This window comes from Cynoglossus semilaevis, chromosome 8 (genome assembly GCF_000523025.1).
Source record: "Cynoglossus semilaevis isolate Cse_v1.0 chromosome 8, Cse_v1.0, whole genome shotgun sequence".
NCBI lineage: Eukaryota > Metazoa > Chordata > Actinopteri > Pleuronectiformes > Cynoglossidae > Cynoglossus > Cynoglossus semilaevis.
This window is the reverse complement of record NC_024314.1, coordinates 9587174-9605436: the sequence shown is the minus strand read 5'-3', so window position 1 is coordinate 9605436 and position 18263 is coordinate 9587174. Positions and strand designations below refer to the sequence as shown.

At 41.5% G+C, this 18263-nt stretch overlaps 2 protein-coding genes across 4 annotated transcripts in view; both read left to right on the top strand.

Moving 5' to 3' along the window:
- The window catches only part of taok2b (TAO kinase 2b), a 30059-nt gene extending 21893 nt beyond the window's left edge, over positions 1-8166 (top strand). The window contains exons 16-18 of the mRNA XM_025058056.1: positions 1408-1620; positions 3214-3396; positions 4673-8166. Of these exons, the coding sequence (XP_024913824.1) occupies positions 1408-1620; positions 3214-3396; positions 4673-5581 (1305 nt within the window). The 3' untranslated portion in view covers positions 5582-8166. The remainder of the gene's footprint in view (positions 1-1407; positions 1621-3213; positions 3397-4672) is intronic.
- Positions 8167-9225: 1059 nt separating this feature from the next.
- Positions 9226-14251, top strand: mazb (MYC-associated zinc finger protein b (purine-binding transcription factor)). 3 transcript variants are annotated; one of them, XM_025057329.1, is made up of 7 exons: positions 9226-9886; positions 9924-10065; positions 10251-10401; positions 11351-11649; positions 12207-12454; positions 12541-12604; positions 13542-14251. In XM_025057329.1, the coding sequence occupies exons 2-7, from the start codon at positions 10033-10035 to the stop codon at positions 13839-13841; spliced, it is 1095 nt and encodes a 364-aa protein (XP_024913097.1). In that variant the 5' UTR covers positions 9226-9886; positions 9924-10032; the 3' UTR covers positions 13842-14251. The 3 variants fall into 3 exon arrangements, with proteins under 3 accessions (XP_024913097.1, XP_024913095.1, XP_024913096.1); XM_025057327.1 differs by having other exon boundaries at positions 11351-11781; positions 13542-14250; XM_025057328.1 differs by lacking the exon at positions 9226-9886 and having other exon boundaries at positions 9893-10065; positions 11351-11781; positions 13542-14250.
- The last annotated feature ends 4012 nt before the right edge of the window (positions 14252-18263 follow it).

Genomic DNA, 18263 nt, shown 5'->3' with positions numbered 1-18263 from the left:
ATGCTTGGTCAAGTAATGATACTTTAATGACGACGTTGACTTTAACCGCTCAGTAGTTTGAGACAGATTACCAATTGCATGCTTGGTCAAGTAATGATACTTTAATGTCGACGTTGACTTTAATTGCACTAGCTTATTTATTGTCAGAAAGTGAAAAAGAGTGCACGGGACCCCGTTTTAGTTTACTAATCTACTAAAAACTAAATCCAACATACTCGAAAATATACCAACTAAAAAAGTCAGAGTTATATACATAGATAGAGTGCGCTTTATCAGACAGAGAACAGCAGAAACACAAACTAAAATTTGATAATTGCCGTATGTATTTGAATAATTGTGAAATGTGTTTGGAATTTCAGCACTTTGTATATTTAATAGAGTAATACAAGCCACGTGAATGATGAGTCCACAGTTGAGGTCAGTAGCAGTGACATCCAACTATTCGGTTAGAAAGAAGCATTTAAGTGGAAATCTGTTTGACATCGGTGAGTCAGTGCCAGTGACATACAGTGCTGGAACCACAGGAATTAAAAAACTCCTTCATGTCTAAAGATTCATGCTGACCTGTTACCAGCATTCCACCTTTGCTTCATGTAAATTATTCTATAAATTATTCTAAATTATTCTATTATAAGACCACAAATCTCACACAGATTTTTTATTCGTAAAAAAATTATAATAACATCAATAATACCAAATGGTAGTCTAATGATCTTCTACTGTCTTTAAAGCTGGAAGTTAGCTTTTATTATCCATGAGGAAAAACCTTATGGCTCATCAGAATTAATGCAAGTCCATTTGAATGTCCTAATATCCCACAGGTGCGTTTTAAGTAAATTTCCTTTCATATAGTAAATGTTTAGTTTACTTAAAGCTTGAATGAAGCAGTTTTACCAGTTTGCAAATGAAAAAGGTTTTTTTCCCCCATTCCACTATAGAGGGTGCTGTAAACAATATGATTGCCTGTTCCATTTAATGGGTGCACCTACATATTTTTGTCTAATATTAAATGGAAACACAGAATTTCATTGAAATTTTTAGAACAGACATTCTGAAGCCATTACACACTTCTATTGGCTCACTTAAAACAAACAGCAGGGATTTATATATATATATATATATTTCTATGTATATAATATATAATCTGGCCTTAAGTTAGGTTAAAATTAAGTTTAAAAAGTTTGCACACCTTTGATTTAAAGCAAACGCAACACAGTAATGTCTAATTACATTCCACTGACCGCCATTCACTGAAGGTCTGTAACGTTGGGAAAGACGGACACTACAATCGACCTCAATTTCAAGTGACTAAAAAACGATGATCCTCAAACACGGTGCTTCTTTCAGCATCGATGAAATACCTTTTTTAAGAACTGCTGCTTTAACTGTCTTTTCTCTCTACTACAGTCCAAAGAGCTTCAGATCAAGCGCCAGTTCCAGGACACCTGTAAGATCCAAACCCGTCAATACAAAGCTCTACGCAACCACCTGCTGGAGAACACACCCAAGGCGGATCACAAAGCTGTGCTGAAGCGACTGAAGGATGAGCAGACCCGTAAGCTGGCCATCCTGGCTGAGCAGTATGACCACTCCATCAATGACATGCTGTCCACACAGGCTGTGAGTAAGGCAAGGAGATGTCGTTGACATAACACTCGCACCACACCACCAATCCTGTGCCCGGCCCCGGGGGGGGGGCCCTTCCTGCCCAACTGTTCTCCTGCCAACCAGCTTCCCTCTGGGCCCCACTGTCACAGTCTGTCTTAATCCACCTGTTAAAACAGTGTTTTAAACTGTACCTTGGCGCGTTACGGCTCGTAAGTAAATTAGAAACTCGACTTAGAAAATTGACCCCAAGTGTGAAGTGTATTTTGTCTCTCTATGTTCATCATATGTCCCTGTGTCTGTTAGGATTGGCTCCGTCTACATCTGTGATGCTCAGGGGGAAAGGTTTTAAATGAGAAATACTAAATATTTATTTATTTTAGTCCTATTTTATACATACATACATGTACAGCGTTCCATCTCTATATGACGGTTCTCCTTTCACTCCCTTGGCACATTGCAGATTTTTTGGGGATTTTTTAGCTATAAAAATGTGGATTCTCTTTTTGGAGAGATAAGCGCATTTGCAAACAATCGCTGGTAGCATTGTTTACCTAGCCAAGATCGTACACAGCATACTATTGGCTAATACAATATGAACTCAGTGTACTATTGGCTAATTGAGCATGCTCTTCTGTTCCTCACTCTGATTGGCTCATGCATCGTAGCATCTCTCAGCGTCTCCCCTTGTCTGTCGGCCACTCTCTCGTCGCCATTCTACAACTCTACTGAGGATATAATTGTGTGGGAAATTGTAATACAGTCTAGGGAGGGTTGATAACAGTGTGGGGGGGAGGTTCGTAAAGGGTTAATCTATACGTAAATAATATAATAACACTATCGCCTCTACTTCATGATTTTTCCCATTTCGCGTCTCGGAACGCAACTACCACGATAGGAGAGGGATCACTATATACACATATGTTTAATAGAACTAAAAACAAAGTATCAAAAAGCAAACGAAAAAGGCGATTTGAAAGTAAAAATGCCAACGTTATTTCTAGACCATTCCAAAAAACACAAAACCAAAAGTGCCTAAAGGTCTCGTAACATTTTTGAGATCTGGTTATTAATAACATGTCTAATTCTACCTGCCTTGATCTTCCCCAGTTGACTTTACATTATACTGTACTTACGTGCTAAAAGATCAGGCCAATCAGTAGAAGGTGTACAATCTAATGTATGTTAGCATATAAATGTAATCTGCATCTGAAAAAAGTGTACTGAGAAAATATGGATGTGTACAAGATCTGTACACCAAAACAAACACTCAATGTTGTTATAGATCTTTTATAATATGAATATTATTGTATATCAGACCCTCAGATTATTATATAATATATTGTAAAATATTCTAAATCAAATTCTACATTTATTTTAAATTACAAAAACACTCCTTATTTATGTCTAAAATACACTCTCAATTAAAAAGGAACACAGACCAGTGATGGCACAGACTGACCCAGTCCCTGACCCTCTCCTCTTGTTCACATTGCCTTCTGTCTTTCCTTCGATTCTTGACTCTCTAAGAAAAGAAATCATTCGTTGCACATGCGCTCACGTCAAGCTTCAGTCGTCAACGTGCTCTATCCTGTCCCTGATTTTCAGCTGCGTCTGGATGAGACCCAGGAAGCCGAGTACAAGGTGCTGCGGATGCAGCTGCAGCAGGAGCTGGAGCTGCTGAACGCCTACCAGAGCAAGATTAAGATCCACACGGACACCCAGCATGAGAGGGAGGTGAAAGACCTGGAGCAGCGGGTGTCCATCCGCCGGGCCCTCCTGGAGCAAAGGGTCAGAAAGAAAATAACTGTTGTTTCAATGTTGTGTGTCGAAATCTGGTGCATTTTGGAAGCAACGGGAGTGGATGGAAGATGGATAAATGAATAGACCTGGTTTATTATAGAAACTGTGGCAGTTCAAAAGAAAAAAACGAGTTATATTTTTGACAAAGTTAGGTGATGTGGTAACTTAGCAGCTGGTGGACTCAAACCTGAAGCCTTCCGGACCCAGGTCCGCTTCCTTAACCACTAAGCCACCACTGCCCCATCCTTGTAATCCGCAGTCCTTTGTTGCTCAAAGGACCCCCAAGTTCAAAACAAACCTTGTCCACGCTGACAGCCATCTACTCCACCACAGCCACTACTGGCAGTTAATTTGCCTCTAAATAGGCAGAAAAAATAATTATATTTGTTTAGTATTTTTGTGGCGCTTTGGCCCAGAGGCAATGTCTCTGTCATTGGTGTGAAACCCCAAGGTTCACCTCCTGGGCAAGTTCGAATCCCGGTTAGGGAGGTTGGTACCTTCCAGTGGACTCACCACCCACAGGAAGGTTTTGGGGGTTGGTACGGTGCAGTGTGATTTGGGTGGAGACTGCTGCCCCTGCGACCCGGTAATGGATAAGCGGATGAAAATGGATGGATGGATGTTTAGTATTTGTTAGTTTTATCTGTTAAATTTCGCTGGGATAAACACAGAACAGAAGGAATACAGCAGACTACAAAACCAAGTATGGCCTTCACATGCAACAAAAACAGTGGCCAGTATGTTATTGGTCAGAAAGGCTAAAATGCTTTTATCATTTTCTACACCATCTATTGGGAAAATGTGGGTATTGCAGGGAAAAGGCAGAAGTGTAATGATAATATACAGTAATTAAATTATATAATTTGGAAAAGTCTGTCTGCTGGTTTTGCCTACAACTGACGTAGGCCTAATAGCCATCCCTGTGGGACACCTGGTTTAATTTGGCGGTAAATATGTAAATATTCAAGGAAAGGAAAGTGACAAGTAGTTTGTCATTGTGACACAGCACACCACTGCACACAACCAAATGTGATCTCTGCTTTTAACCCATCACCAAAGTGAACAGTGTGGGAGCAGTGCTCAGAGCACCTCAGAAGTAACTTGGCAGCTGGTCTCGAACCTGAAACCTTCCGGACCCAAGTCAGCTTCCTTAACCACTGAGGCACCACTGCCCCTAAACACGCACTCATGTTAGGGTCTCATGTTAGGCCTAAAGTTAATTGTTTTATGAAAAATGAGACGACATTTGCTCTTTTGCTTCCAGATCGAGGAAGAGATGCTATCGCTGCAAAATGAGCGATCCGAGCGCATCCGCACACTACTGGAGCGGCAGGCCAGTGAGATCGAGTCCTTTGACTCAGAGAGCATGCGCTTGGGATTCAGCAACATGGCATTGACGGGCATCCCCAGTGAGGCCTACTCCAAGCAGTGCTACTCCAATAACCCGGGCCCCAGCTCTCGCTCTGGCAGCCACTGGAGCCATGGAATTCATCCACAGATCATGCCGCCGCCACAGCAGCATTCCCGCCGCAGCCACAACAGCAGCAGCGCGAGCGACCGCAGGGGCGAGTCATCCTCTTCCTCCCAGGCCTTAGGAATGGCCCTTGGTATGAGGGACGGGAGGGAAGTGCATCACTCGTCCCGATCCTCCGCCTCTTCCTCCTCGTCCTCCTCATCGTCTTCCTCCCACCACCAACGGCACCACTTGCCCCAGCACTACCACCACCAGAGCACGCCACAGCTGTACCGGGAGCGGGAGCGGGATCGGGATCGAGATAGGGAACGGGAGAAGGACAGGGAGCGGGAGTGGGCCGGGGTGCGGGGCTCGGGAGGAGATCTGGCCCACCCACATCCCCTGCCCTTCTCTCATCACCTGCCCTCGCGCTCCTCCTCGCAGTCACTGGCCATGCTACCTCCCCCACCACCTGCCCCTCCTTCAATCTCTGGCCCACCCTCCTCCTCTTCCTCCTCTCAGGGCGGAATATACGGCGGAAGCGGGCTGGCTGTGCGTGGTGCCCCGAATCTGATGGTGCTGAGAAATAGCCCCCAGCCACTGAGGAGGACGGCGTCCGGCGGGGGGCCGGGAGGTGCTGCAGGCGCCGACGGGGTTCTGAGCCGCAGCACTTCAGTTACATCACACATTTCCAATGGCTCCCACCTGTCTTACTCTTAGGCGGCAGAAGAGAGGCAATGATTTAGGACAGTAGCTATCACAACGTACAACTCATTACCCTCACTTTCTCTCAAATATTCTTCATTCAAATGTGAGGGACCCTGGGATATCAGCAGTTTCCTTTACAGTGAAATATTGAGGGAAACTGAGGCTACATCCATATCAATCCATTTTTATTTAAAAATGGTCTTTACAATTTAAAAAAAAAAGAAAATTATTAAAGGCCCCAGATGAGCATTCCGACTCAGTATCAGCAGTTATGCGATCTGTTCTATGTAAGCAGTCGGAATATGATGGAAGTACTCGGCACTTGCATACAAGTAAGTGTTTTACAATTGTTATGAAGTTGCAGAGAGAGTATGTTGGAGTTTCTTCTTTTTTTTTTTTTACACAAAACTCAATCGGTGTCTATTTTCCAGACTCCGAAAAGGTCAGAAGTAGTGTGAAATGCGACAGGATTTTGTTGTTCGTAAGAATGTTTTTAAATGAAAATGAAGTGGTGTGGATGTAATCATACGTTATTGTGCTGCAGCCTGCTTCTTTAGACTCAGGGTGGGTAAGAGAGCTAAACTCCCGTTTCTCACAGGTGTACAACAGGAAGGAAGGAGGAATGTAACCACCACATTTTATGACGTTGATGTTAGACTGAAAATACGATGTTGTGTTTAATGTTTGAGCATTTGTTGCAGCCTATATAAACGTAATATAGGAACATGTAAAACAAAGGGTTTCCACCCCAAAGCTGCAGACAGACAACAGCAGCTGTCGTCTTCTATGATGTTCTACACCGGAATGGAGAAAGATGGAGGATGGGGCGGGGGGAAGAAATGAAGAAAACGATGTTTGTTTTTGCATTGTGTATGTAATCGTATGTAGTCTGTAGTGTCCAAAAAAAAAAAAAAATGTATAGGAAGCCTTCCAAAACTTGCACCTCCAGACGGAAGAGAAAAAGGAAACTGGAATTATTTTTATTGATTTGCAAGTTGTTCTGAACATCACCATGCCTTTGAGGTGGTTCCTGAAGGGATGTCATGCGATCAAAGTTTTTATTTGACAACTCGAAAGATTATTTCTAACCGAATTGAAACTAAAGTGAATGTTTATGAAAGTGAGACTGTTGTCAAAGTGCGGCAAGGACAAGAAGAAACATTATTGTACACATACTGTAAGGAAAAAGAAAAAAAAAAAACAAAAAACGCTTTCAGGCATCATGACATATTGACTATCTAAACAGCTTAGGTGTTTTACTCCAATGCATGAAATTGATGTACAGTAGAAACATTTGTAAACATGACAGAATACATTTTGAAATGTACCCGTTACCTGTCCACTGGCATTTCAGATCACTTGTCCCAAATTTGATTTGTTTTTATCTTAACTGTACATAGTGTTGGGAATATTACAGAGAAACACAGGTCATTTGGTTTTATAGAGTTACAAAGACAATGTTAGTAATTTTGATATATTCAAACGTGTCATAAGTTCAAGATTAAGAGCCACAACTTGGCCTGCATTTCCTGTCAATATTGCCATAACTTATTCCGAGCTAACTGTTGTTGTAGTCATGTTTCACAATTTTTTCTTGACAGAAGAAAATGGCCCACTTTCGACTGTAGAAATATATACCTATACGACAAAAAAAAAAAAAAAAAAAAAGTTACGCTGTCAGGTGCGTCGTGTGCTCCAGAAAATAACGATTCTTAAGACGGAATTATAAATAACTGTCGATGTGTGTCAAACAGTAGAGTCTGGTTACACTGACACTTGTGACACCCACCGTTCGCATAAACTCCAAGACCAGTTCACCTTGAGTCACTCTTATGTGGGAAAACACGGAATAATTGGCCACTGGAATGTAAAACACTGTTTTTACGTTTTTTCTTTAACTGTTTTCAGTTCAGGACAATGACTGTAGACTGTGAGAGGATGAGCGACGACCGAGCTGCTGTAATGGTGTGACCTTTGGCCCCGGCACAGCAGCAGTGACTGCAGCAGCACATCCTCACACACACACACAAGTCAGGCTAACGGTGCACATGGTGCTGAAATGAGGCTCGTAGGTCTATCCTCGAGCCATCCGGACTGCCATGTTGTGGGTTTTTTTTTCTCTTTTTTTATTTATTAGTAATATTTGAATTGAAAATTTAAAAAAAAAAAAGTTGCTCTACTCTTTGTATGACTCAGAAACACCAGCTAAAAACAACTCCCCTGTGTAACCTACTACTTTATGCTCGGTTGGAATCTCAGTGCATGCATAAACTACTTGTATAAACTAAGTCTGGTGGGTCGAAAAATGAGCTCCATGTGGGAAAACCAGTGAACTGGTGTTCAAAGAATCAGAGGTTTTTATTGGTTGTCAGAAACTGTGAGACAGGATGGGGGGAAAGAAATCATGATGATGCAAACAAAAATGTAACGCGGGATCACGTGTCCTGCAGTTGTTTGTTTTGTTTGGATTTTTGTTTTTGTTTTTTTTTTTTTCTTGTTTTTGGATGGATGGGTGGAACTTTATTTCTCAAATCAAGTGATTGTATGCTTGACAGGGAGATGGCGAAACGGGCTTGAAACAATTATTGGAAAAAAACGTGGGTGATTTAAAAAGTATTTTAAAATGATAATAAATTGGTATTAACACAGTCACTTATCTGGTTCTGATGTATTTGCTGTAGAATTGTGTTTTTTATTTTTTCCCAGAGCATGAGAGATCGATCATTTTATTACAGGTATTTTGTCTTTGAGAAACCTGTAGAAACCATAGAAACTCCACCAACAATATTGCCATTGCTGCATATTTACAAGATTAAACAAGTAATGACACTTCAGTGAAAAAGAAATCTTCAAACCCCTTCCCTCTCTGCCACTGAGGTTCAAATTTTCAAACGTTCTTTTACCGTAACTCACTGGTTTCAAAACATTTACTGCACTGCCCCCTTTTGTAAAAAAGAGTATTGTCAAGCCCCCCACGTCGACACATTCACAGCTATTGTTTGAAAACTCCTCTGGCCTTTATTTGAAACAAGGTAACTCCCACAACACTGATATTCTTATTGAACAAAAACATTTCATAAATTAACAACGCTAATATAAATTAACGCCCTATTGGAAAGTACGTCTGATACTTTGGGAGTCTTGCCATGAAAATTGTAAAACTGTTTTGTTCATGAATTCATAACTCACAATAGCTATTTGTTAGTGTAATTAGGACAAACCCTTTTCAGATGTTTTTATTGGAAACAAACCTCAGTGTCTTTGGCTCAAAGTTAGCACTTACTATGTCTTAATACTTATACTCTCAAACAATGACCGCGTCCTTACATGCCTACTGTCTTCCTCGTCTATTGTTTGTGTACTGAATGGCTGAATGTGACATCATTATTAACGGGCTGACTTGGCGGATGTGTGCGCACTGCCCTTTAAGACGAGTCTACGATTTCTGTAATAATAGTCCTTACGGGTTATGTGTCAGTGCATGGAGATGAGCTCCATATAACTGCACAGCACACAATAACGCGCTGGACCACAGGTTAGGTGAAAAGAAAGAAAACACACGATGTTTCATTTAATGTCGGCGAAAACTGAGGAGAGGAAGAGGAGGGCAGAAGAGGACGGGTATCGACTGTGAGGCGGAAGTGAGGGGGAGCTCTGCGAGGAACAACTATCCCTTTAAGAGCAAGTGGGACATAGCGGTGCGAGGAAAGGAGAGGAGGGGGAGAAGAAAGAGGAATTAAAAAAGAAAAGGAAGAAAGAGACAGGGAGGGAGGAGGGAGAGCGGGCGATAAAAAAAGAAAGATGACATCCTCGCTGCTGAAGGGCCGAGGTGGAGCAGGAGGCTGCGGCCCGGCGAGAACGCCGCCCTCCGCGGTCACGGCTTGAATTCTACATCGAGGCTTCGACTAACACCCGAGTGGCCTAATGGAAGAAAACGGAAAAATAGATCCCTATATTAAAAACAAAGCACGAGCTGCGTGTAATATAACACATATCTGCTTTTTGGCGTAAAATAGTTTTATTTAATGTACAATGTTTAATGTTCAATGCTAGAGTTTAACACTCAACATTGCGCCGTTTTAGCTTTTCTATGCAGTTTAGCGGTTTGTGTATTTGAGTGACGTTACTGAGTAATTAAAGACAGAAAAGAAAGCAAAGGGGAAGAATCTGCTACCGGAGCTGGCCTGTGTGTGGTAGCTGCTGCGTACTTTCACGGACACAGCGTTAGGCTACCTCAATGAGAACTACAGTTCATTTTAACATACGATTTTATTCAGGCTTTAGACGACAACCAGGAAGCCCTCTTGGCCGAACGGAGACGACAACCAGGAAGCCCTCTTGGCCGTATCCGCGTATAGTATCCGCGTCTTGACCGTCGTCGTGCCCGTCAGCACGATGCAAAGGCGGCTGTCCGAGAGCTCAATTACAAACTGACTTCATTATCTCCAACGCTGTGACGCAAAATGGATGCTGCCTGGAGCAATTTCCTCTTCCAGGTAGGCTCTGCCGAGCAGGCATGTTTCTGTTTCTGCTTGTCACTGTACGGCTGTCACTGAGAACAGGCTCGCGGCCTCCACCGTAGCCCAGATCTTCCACATATAATGGAGTGTGACTTGTGTTTACTTTTGTTGTTGATGGCCTTTCTTCCTCCCTGCTTGCCTCCTTCTGCTTGCTTCTCCAGCATAATCCCACCCAAAACCAAGTGGAGGGGAGCCTCCAATCAGAACTCATGTCAGTGCATACGAGTTCTCCCCAATCCCCACCCACAGAGCACATAGTACAGCCTCCTTCCACCGTGGACACTGCGGCTCTCAATGAGGAGCCCATAACTGGTGAGTGACCCTGATCCTGAAAAGCATCAACTGAAGCGCAATTCAGGTTCAGCCCCTAAGTTGCATAGAGATGTAGACAATATGGCATTTTATCATTGTGGTTTGGTGTATTAGCAGCAGAGTTGCTGTATAAATGTATAAAATTATTATACTAAGGGAACAGATAGATGGAAATAAATATAAAATATAAATTTTGGTGGGACAGAAATTGCAATATTTTGTAAACAAATGGATAACATTTAAGCAATATTTGGAAAGCTAGTACTTAAGTTTACACCCCCCGCCCCCTCCAAAAAAAGTTGTCAATAAGGAAATATTACACTAACGCAGTACTTCTCAAATAGGGGGGGTGCGGGGGTGAGGGCCTTCCACGCTGGACAAAAGTGTACCACTTCTGTAATGCTTGAATGATAACAAGCCTCCAGTCACTAGGTGGCAGCACCTCATACAGTGGTTTGTACAGATAAAAATATACATGTTATTAGGTTCTCAATAGTATTTTAATTTGCAAGGGTGTGGGGCAGGGGAGCGTAAAAACATTTCTGTCCCCAAGGGGGGGCCATGACAGAAAATAATTGAGAACCACCGCACGGACGTAATGAGACGAAACCATTGAAATGTTCATTAATGAAGCCTTGTAACATTGAACAGCAAATGGGGCAGTAAGTCCATTATACATGAGCATCATGTATTCAATAATTATTGTTTCAGTTCCATTCTCTTTTAATGATGTGAAGGGGAAACTGCTGCACTCTTTTTTTTTTTTTAGTCAAGTTGTCAGAAAATCTTAAAATTCATCTAGGGCTTTGGGTGTCAAATATTTCCCAGATAATTCCATGACGTTGATATATATTTTTTTTTTTTTATCAACTATAGATGCAAATTAATGCCCTTTAAATTTAACAGGTTGTTTATATTAGTCTCGTGTCCCACCTTTTTTCTGTTCCAGTAAAGCAAGAGCCCCGACCAGCCCGCGTGCCCCACATCTGTGCCATCTGCAACAAGCAGTTCAAGAACAACTACAACCTACGGCGGCACCAGTCGGTCCACACTGGGGTACGCATGAAGGACAGGGCCAGAGAGCAGGCGGAAGGGGAGAAGGAGGGAGCTGCCAGCCAGGTTGTCGTGGCAGTGTCGGCCCCATCAGTAATGGCGGTGGGGGTTGAAGGGAGTGCAGAGAGGACCACCATACCCCTCTCCCTGCTACACCTCTCTGCACCTCCCACTCTCACCTCTCCCGGCATGCTGGTGGGTGCACAGCAGCCCCCCCTGGGTAGTCAGGATGGTGAAGGGGTCGCCATTGCAAATGTAATGGCTGGTGTTAACCTCCATGCTCTGCCTCCTGCTGCTGTCGTCATGGCCACAGGGGCGACAGTACAGGTGGGTGAGGTCCGTGAGGAGATGGCTGTCGACAACCCCCCCCCAACCTTCAAGCACGATGTTTCTTAAACTGTGTTAAAAATACATTTCCATGAGTGTTAAATGGGAGTCTCCACTGGACAAACAGCGATTTACAGATACCTATTCCTTTGCTTGGCACTGGTCCACAGTTTGAGAAACATGTGTGCACGAAGCTCCCCAAGCTCCCCTGCATGATCTCTGAAACACAGACAGTAACACAATAACACATCATGTCCAGCTGGTCTTAGTCTAACATGCAAATTGAGTGTCAATCATGGCTCCGGCTTTTTTTTTTTGTATTTATGAAAAAAATGTTCTTCAGTAATCTGTGTTTTATTGTTAAGGTGCAGGCTTTTTTTTTTTTTTTTTTTTTTTTAAAAAAGAAATTTATTTTTATTTTGCAGCGACCGTCAAATCCTAACCCCAACCCAGTAAAGAAAAACCATGCCTGTGAGACATGTGGGAAGGCTTTCCGGGATGTCTACCATCTAAATCGCCACCGCCTGTCACACTCGGACGAAAAGCCTTTCTCCTGTCCTATCTGCCAGCAGCGTTTTAAGAGGAAGGATCGAATGAGCCACCACGTGCGGTCACACCAGGGCGGTGTGGAAAAACCCTACGTGTGCCCTCACTGCGGCAAAGCCTTCTCCAGGTGGGCGTTGGGGATAGAAGTGATTTCAGAGTCAAAGTGCTCTGTGTGTTTTCTAATGTGTGTGTCATCCTTCTTGTTTTCTCAAGGCCGGATCATCTCAACAGTCATGTGCGACAGGTGCACTCCTCAGAGCGACCTTTCAAATGCCCGGTACGTGCTGTCTCTTCCCTGCACTGTTCTAGCTTAGCAACTGGAACTCCATCTGTTTTTTGCACATATATTCCTTTAAAATGTTAATCCTGCCCCACAATCTGTGTTTTTTTTTTGCCTGCAGTGATGCAGAAGCTGAGCTTTAATTTTCTTGTATTTTAGATTTGAGTCATTTGGGAAATCAAATAAACTCCAAATCCAATTTTACTTCTTAACACATTCAACAAACCACAGTGGTCATTTTTGCAAGAAATGAAAATGACAGATTTTCTTAAACAACCTGGGGATGAAAACGTATTTAAGTTACACGAGCTTCATTTTTTACGTCATTTATTTTCACGTTGCTACAAGCAGGGTTTTAACTATGTACCCAGTCTCGGCCGGGTTCACCGAGAGTGAATCTGTGTCCAGCTCTCAGCATTAGGGTTGCAGTCAACCTTTTGCTGTATCACATTTAACATTTAAAAGGGTGAGGAGGTGCATGTCAGGTAAGTGTATCACATTTAACATTTAAAAGGGTGGGGAGGTGCATGTCAGGTAAAAAAAAAAAAGATAAAAACTGAACAGTAACTAAATTTAACAATGAGACAGAATAAAATGAAAACTTCCAATATGACATAGATGTGAGTATTATAATGCACAAATGCAGAATACAAGTACTAAATGTGTCTGCAATTAATGCTTTAGTACAGGGGTCACCAACGATATTTGTTGGAGTACCAGGAATTTCCTGGACAGACACTAAATAAAAAAAAATTAAGTTTAGTAAATTTGAGCTGTACAGGGGTCACCAACGATATTTGTTGCAGTACCAGAAATTTCCTGCACAGACACTGAATGAATGAATTAAAAATTTTAAGTTTAGTAAATCTGAGCTTGCTAAAAAAAAAAAATTGTTTTTTTTTTACCCTCCTGCATCATTTACCTCGTCTTTCAGACCTGTGAGTCCAGCTTTGCCACCAAGGATCGTTTGCGCGCGCACATGATCCGCCATGAAGAGAAGGTTCCCTGCCACATCTGCGGAAAGCTCCTGTCCGCTGCTTACATCACAGATCACATGAGGGTGCACAACCAGTCCCAGCATCACGCCTGCCACCTCTGCAACCGAAGTAAGACACGATGCTCCCCGAAAACTGATCTACTGATACTGTACATAGACCTGATAAAATTCTTGTACCCTGGTCTGCTCATGTATAAACATTGTAGATCTAACCCAGATGGGTCCGTCCAACATTAGCACAAACCTTTTAACGGATAATGTGTTTGGGTGAGCACCAGAGTGGTCGGGTAATCCTAGTTGCGCTGCAGGAGGCATCATAATCTGATAGCTCGTCACCAAGTTCTGACCTGTGTTAATTCAGCACACACATCAATATTCATATCCATCATCTTTAAATCACCGTAATTTCCGGACTATAAGCCGCTACTTTTCTCACACGCTTTGAACCCTGCGGCAAAAAACAACAATGCGGCAAATTTATGGATTTTTACGGACTCAAGAAGTTCATACCGCTAGCGATCAATGACTTTTCTGGTAGGCTACTGTGTGTTATACTAGTAGTGTATGTCTGTGTGTGCGTATATCGGCGTGGGGTGCGTGCGAGTGAGAGAACAGTAGCAAAAGTTGAGAGCAGTTTTTAGCCCTGTCATGTTGAGTTGGTTTTAGAGGAGCTGTTAAAACTCTGTTTATGTTCCGTTGTGGTCGGAGTGTCTGATAATAAAGACCCCAACTTCCCTGTTTCTGTCTACCTCTGCTGCGGACAAGCACAAAGTAAAGGGAGTTAGCCCTTAGCTAGCTAATGTTAGCTTCACCCCCTGGAGCAGATCACTAAGTCTCCCCTGTGCATTCCAACTACGGTCGGGGCGCCGAAGCAGGGCTAACAGAGCTAACGTGTTTGCAAAAAAGCATTTATTTAATTAAAAGTTTAAAAAAAAAATCGTTCTGTAGTCACGCTCAATAGTCCGGAAATTACAGTAAGTAGATGAGATGTGTTTTCCTTGGTGATAATAACAGAGTGTCATCAGCTCCTTTATCACTTGGTCAACCCTTTTTGAATCCTTATTAAAACTTATTGCTGCTGTCTTCCTTATGTTTTTTTCTTCCTTCTTTATGGAACGAACGGAAGATTCATTAATTCCATAATGCCGACCTACAGCCGCATAGCTTTTACCTTCATTTAGCATGTCCAATAGTTTTACTTTATCACCGATAGACAGCATCTTCCGCTGCCTTTTGGTCCCTACCGCAGGTACTTTTGCCGGTCCAGAGCGTTTTGTCGACATTATGGGGTTTGATAAACTCGAAATTGCAAGAGAATTTGCACGTACGTAATGTCAATTTGGCAAGCTGTTTTACGTACGTGTACATATTAAACCGCAACGTTATTGGCGCACAGGTAGAGAAGAAGCGGAGTGACTTTTTAGCCAATCAGAATGCAGAACACAATGCACGATGCAAATCCGTGAAGTAGCGAAACCGTGAAAAGTAAACCGCGTTATAGCAAGGGATCACTGTACTTCAAACTTCGAACCAGTGTCCAAATTAAGCTGCCGTCAACACTTTACTTTTCCTTATTGTGGGACGAGTAAAGTTTTGGTTATAAACTGTGGACGGTTAAAACATCTTTCTTCTGTTGTTAGACAGACATTCAAGAAAAACAACCAAAGAATAAGTACTGTATATATGTCAAATAAGTCAACGTTTTTAAGAAGGATTCAACAAAAAATAAGTAGTTGAACCGCATATTCTGATTCCAGACCGCTGCACACAACTATTGGGAAACCTTTCTGGTAATATTTAAAATTTGCTGTAATAACATATTGGAGATAAAAAAAAAAATCTTGTTTATTTACAAGGAACTTCCTAATTTTAACATTTGCCTGAATGTACTATTTTTTTTTCCTAACTCACAACACCTGCCCGATCAGTAATCAGCCTTTTCTCTACAGTATTGTTAGACAGCAGGGACTGTTCACAGCAACACCTGTTAGTCATGAAGACTCTCTGCAGGAAACCAGTGGTTGGTTGGTTTTTTTTTGGGGGGGGGGGAGATAAGGGATTGTTTTTTTTTTTTTTTTTTTTTTTTTTTTTTCTCTCTCAATTTTCGGTTAATGAGGTACTTACACATTGTCAGGCCCTAAATGACCTATGCATGTTTCACCATAAAACCTACCCAAGACACAACTTTGGTTCTGGGTTGCCATTGGAGACAAAATTGGAGCAGAGTAATCACAGTTATTAAAAAGTACACGCTCAAGTGCGGAATATCTTAAGACTGTTTGCTGTATTTTTGTTGCTGTTCTACACAAAAATCTATAGGAAAGTGATTAGTGTTTGGCCGAGCTAGCGCTTTCATCTCGGCAGAGTATATGAAAAAAAAAATGAAAATGTTTATATTTGCTGGTGATTCAATGGATAATTGTTAGTTTCTGTGATGCAACATTAATTCTTCAATTTGGATTCCGGTACCGACAGTAGGCGGTTTAAGAAGTGACTAAAACCTTTTGGCATTAACATTTTCTTCAAGGTATTAAAGATTTTAGAGGTGTACGTTTAAAAGAGTTTTTTTTATGTTTAGGGAGTAAAATCAAATTGCATTACATCTCATTAGGAATAATGGAATACTCTTTTGGGCCTGAGGAAAAAAAAAATCATTTTAACAACAGTGAGGTGAGCAATGCACAGCTAAAATGTAAGAAAAAAAAAAAAAAACCATTCATAGTGTTACGTGATTAGAGAAGTGACGAACAAATTTGGCTGTGTCGTTAGAATAAGATCCCAACCTTATCCCCCTTTTCTTCCTCTCCCTCTCTCATGTATTTTCTTTGTCTTCTATTTATCTCTCTGTCCCTCTGAAATTGGCTGCTCTCTGCAAGTGCATCACGTACTGTATATCTTTTACACCAGCTCTAATCTTACCTCCATTTTAATGCTCACTGAGAAACCAGGAGGCATGTGTTGAAGACAAACAGCAGCACTGGAAACATTCATTCAAGAATGCATCAGTGACGGACTGGACCTGCACCTTCCGACCTAGCATGCTAGCTTGTTTGTCCAACAAACTCGTCTTTTTTTTTTTTTTTTTTTCCATTTTAATCCAAAATGCTAACTTATACAGTTTGTTAAGAGTGAATTCTAGATCCGAAAAGGTGAACATGCAAGCTGTGGTCAGCGTGGAAAGTATTTTGCTAAGTAGTTGTTCATTCGTTTCCTAAAATACGGAGATGAGAGCGACTTTGTGTTCAGGGGTGTGGAGCATTTTACACAGAGTTATTATTTGATTCAGTGGGGGGGGATCAAAATGGGTTCGCGATGTCTTGGATTTTTTTTTTGTTTTTTTTTTTCTCGCACCGAGTCTTCCTCTCCGAGTCACGCCACGATGAGACAAACTGCTAATCAACACTTCAGCCTCTGACGTGGCCACCTCTTGTACCCGGGAACTACCTTTCTGCATGAATAACAAGCTTGCTCAGTCATGCGTAGTGTTAGGGCAGTGTCATATTTCCAGAAAGCTATAGCCGTTCCCCTGATTTAGTCCGCTGTAAACGATATTTATGAAAGTGTTGAGTTTAAACATTGTCAGCCATTCATTTGATTGTAACTGTCATTGCCATAGTTTGTTTTGTTTTTTTTTTCTTCTTCTTTGTTTCCTTTATGTACACGTCCACCCATTCTGCTTAGATTTAGTCTTTTTTTTTTGTAGCACACAAGTCATAAAGGTTCCACGATAGTTGTGTGGAGAAGTGCTGAGTTCACTTGTTTAGTGGATATTTCTGTTTGTTTTTGGGTGTGTTGTCGGCCATGGGCTTCTAAAATCCCAGGTCAGGCAAGTCTAATGGGAGTCAATAACACCATGTGGTGTGCTGTAATCAAATCTCAGTTGTGTAACTGGAGTGCTTTTTCAAACTTTGTGTTCTTAATGTTACCTTTTAAATTTCTAGACTTTTCCTCTTTTTTTTTTTCTTTTTTCTTTTTTTTTTCTTAAAGAAGTGTGCTTCCTGTTGAGAAACGTAGTGACGTATTATTAAAAGTTTATTTTAGCTTTTTCCTCCATTACACTAAGAAAAATAATACCTCTACTCTAGACTTCTGTACAGCTGTTGTGATACATCTTAATGCCTTATTGTACTCAACTGCATTTTAATTCTTTTATGATAAAAAATATTTCAAATCTAGTCATGAATTCATTAATATTAATGGGATGTATTTATATTTATATTTTTATAATTCTCAACAGTATGCATGTCTAAAATGTTAGAGAGAGAGAAAAAAAAAACCCGATGCTTACAACAGTCTAAATATTTTGTTGTTTTGTTTTTTTTAGGTGCAGTAAAGATCATGTTATTATTTTGTAATTTGGACAGGTCAAATTAAAAAGGGTAAACAAATCGTCGTCATTCTGCTTTCTGTCTTTTTTCATTTTCACCATTTACAGCAGTGCTTATAACCTTCTGGCTCGGGGGACCACTTCCAGCCCGGTGATTGGTCAATCATGGACATTCAAAAAAAAAAGATTACTACTAGCTGTTAGCGCTCTGAGCCACACCCCCCCACGAATTGAAATACTATTGAGAACCTGATAACATGTATATTCTTATCTGTACAAACCACTGTATGAGGTGCTGCCACCTAGTGACTGGAGGCTTCCATTGGAAGCCC

Coding starts and splice junctions, on each gene's coding strand:
- mazb (XM_025057327.1), top strand. CDS start 10,033: ATGGATGCTGCCTGGAGCAATTTCCTCTTCCAG. Junction 11,782..12,206: donor CCACAGGGGCGACAGTACAG/GTGGGTGAGGTC, acceptor TTTATTTTGCAG/CGACCGTCAAATCCTAACCC. Junction 12,455..12,540: donor TGCGGCAAAGCCTTCTCCAG/GTGGGCGTTGGG, acceptor TGTTTTCTCAAG/GCCGGATCATCTCAACAGTC.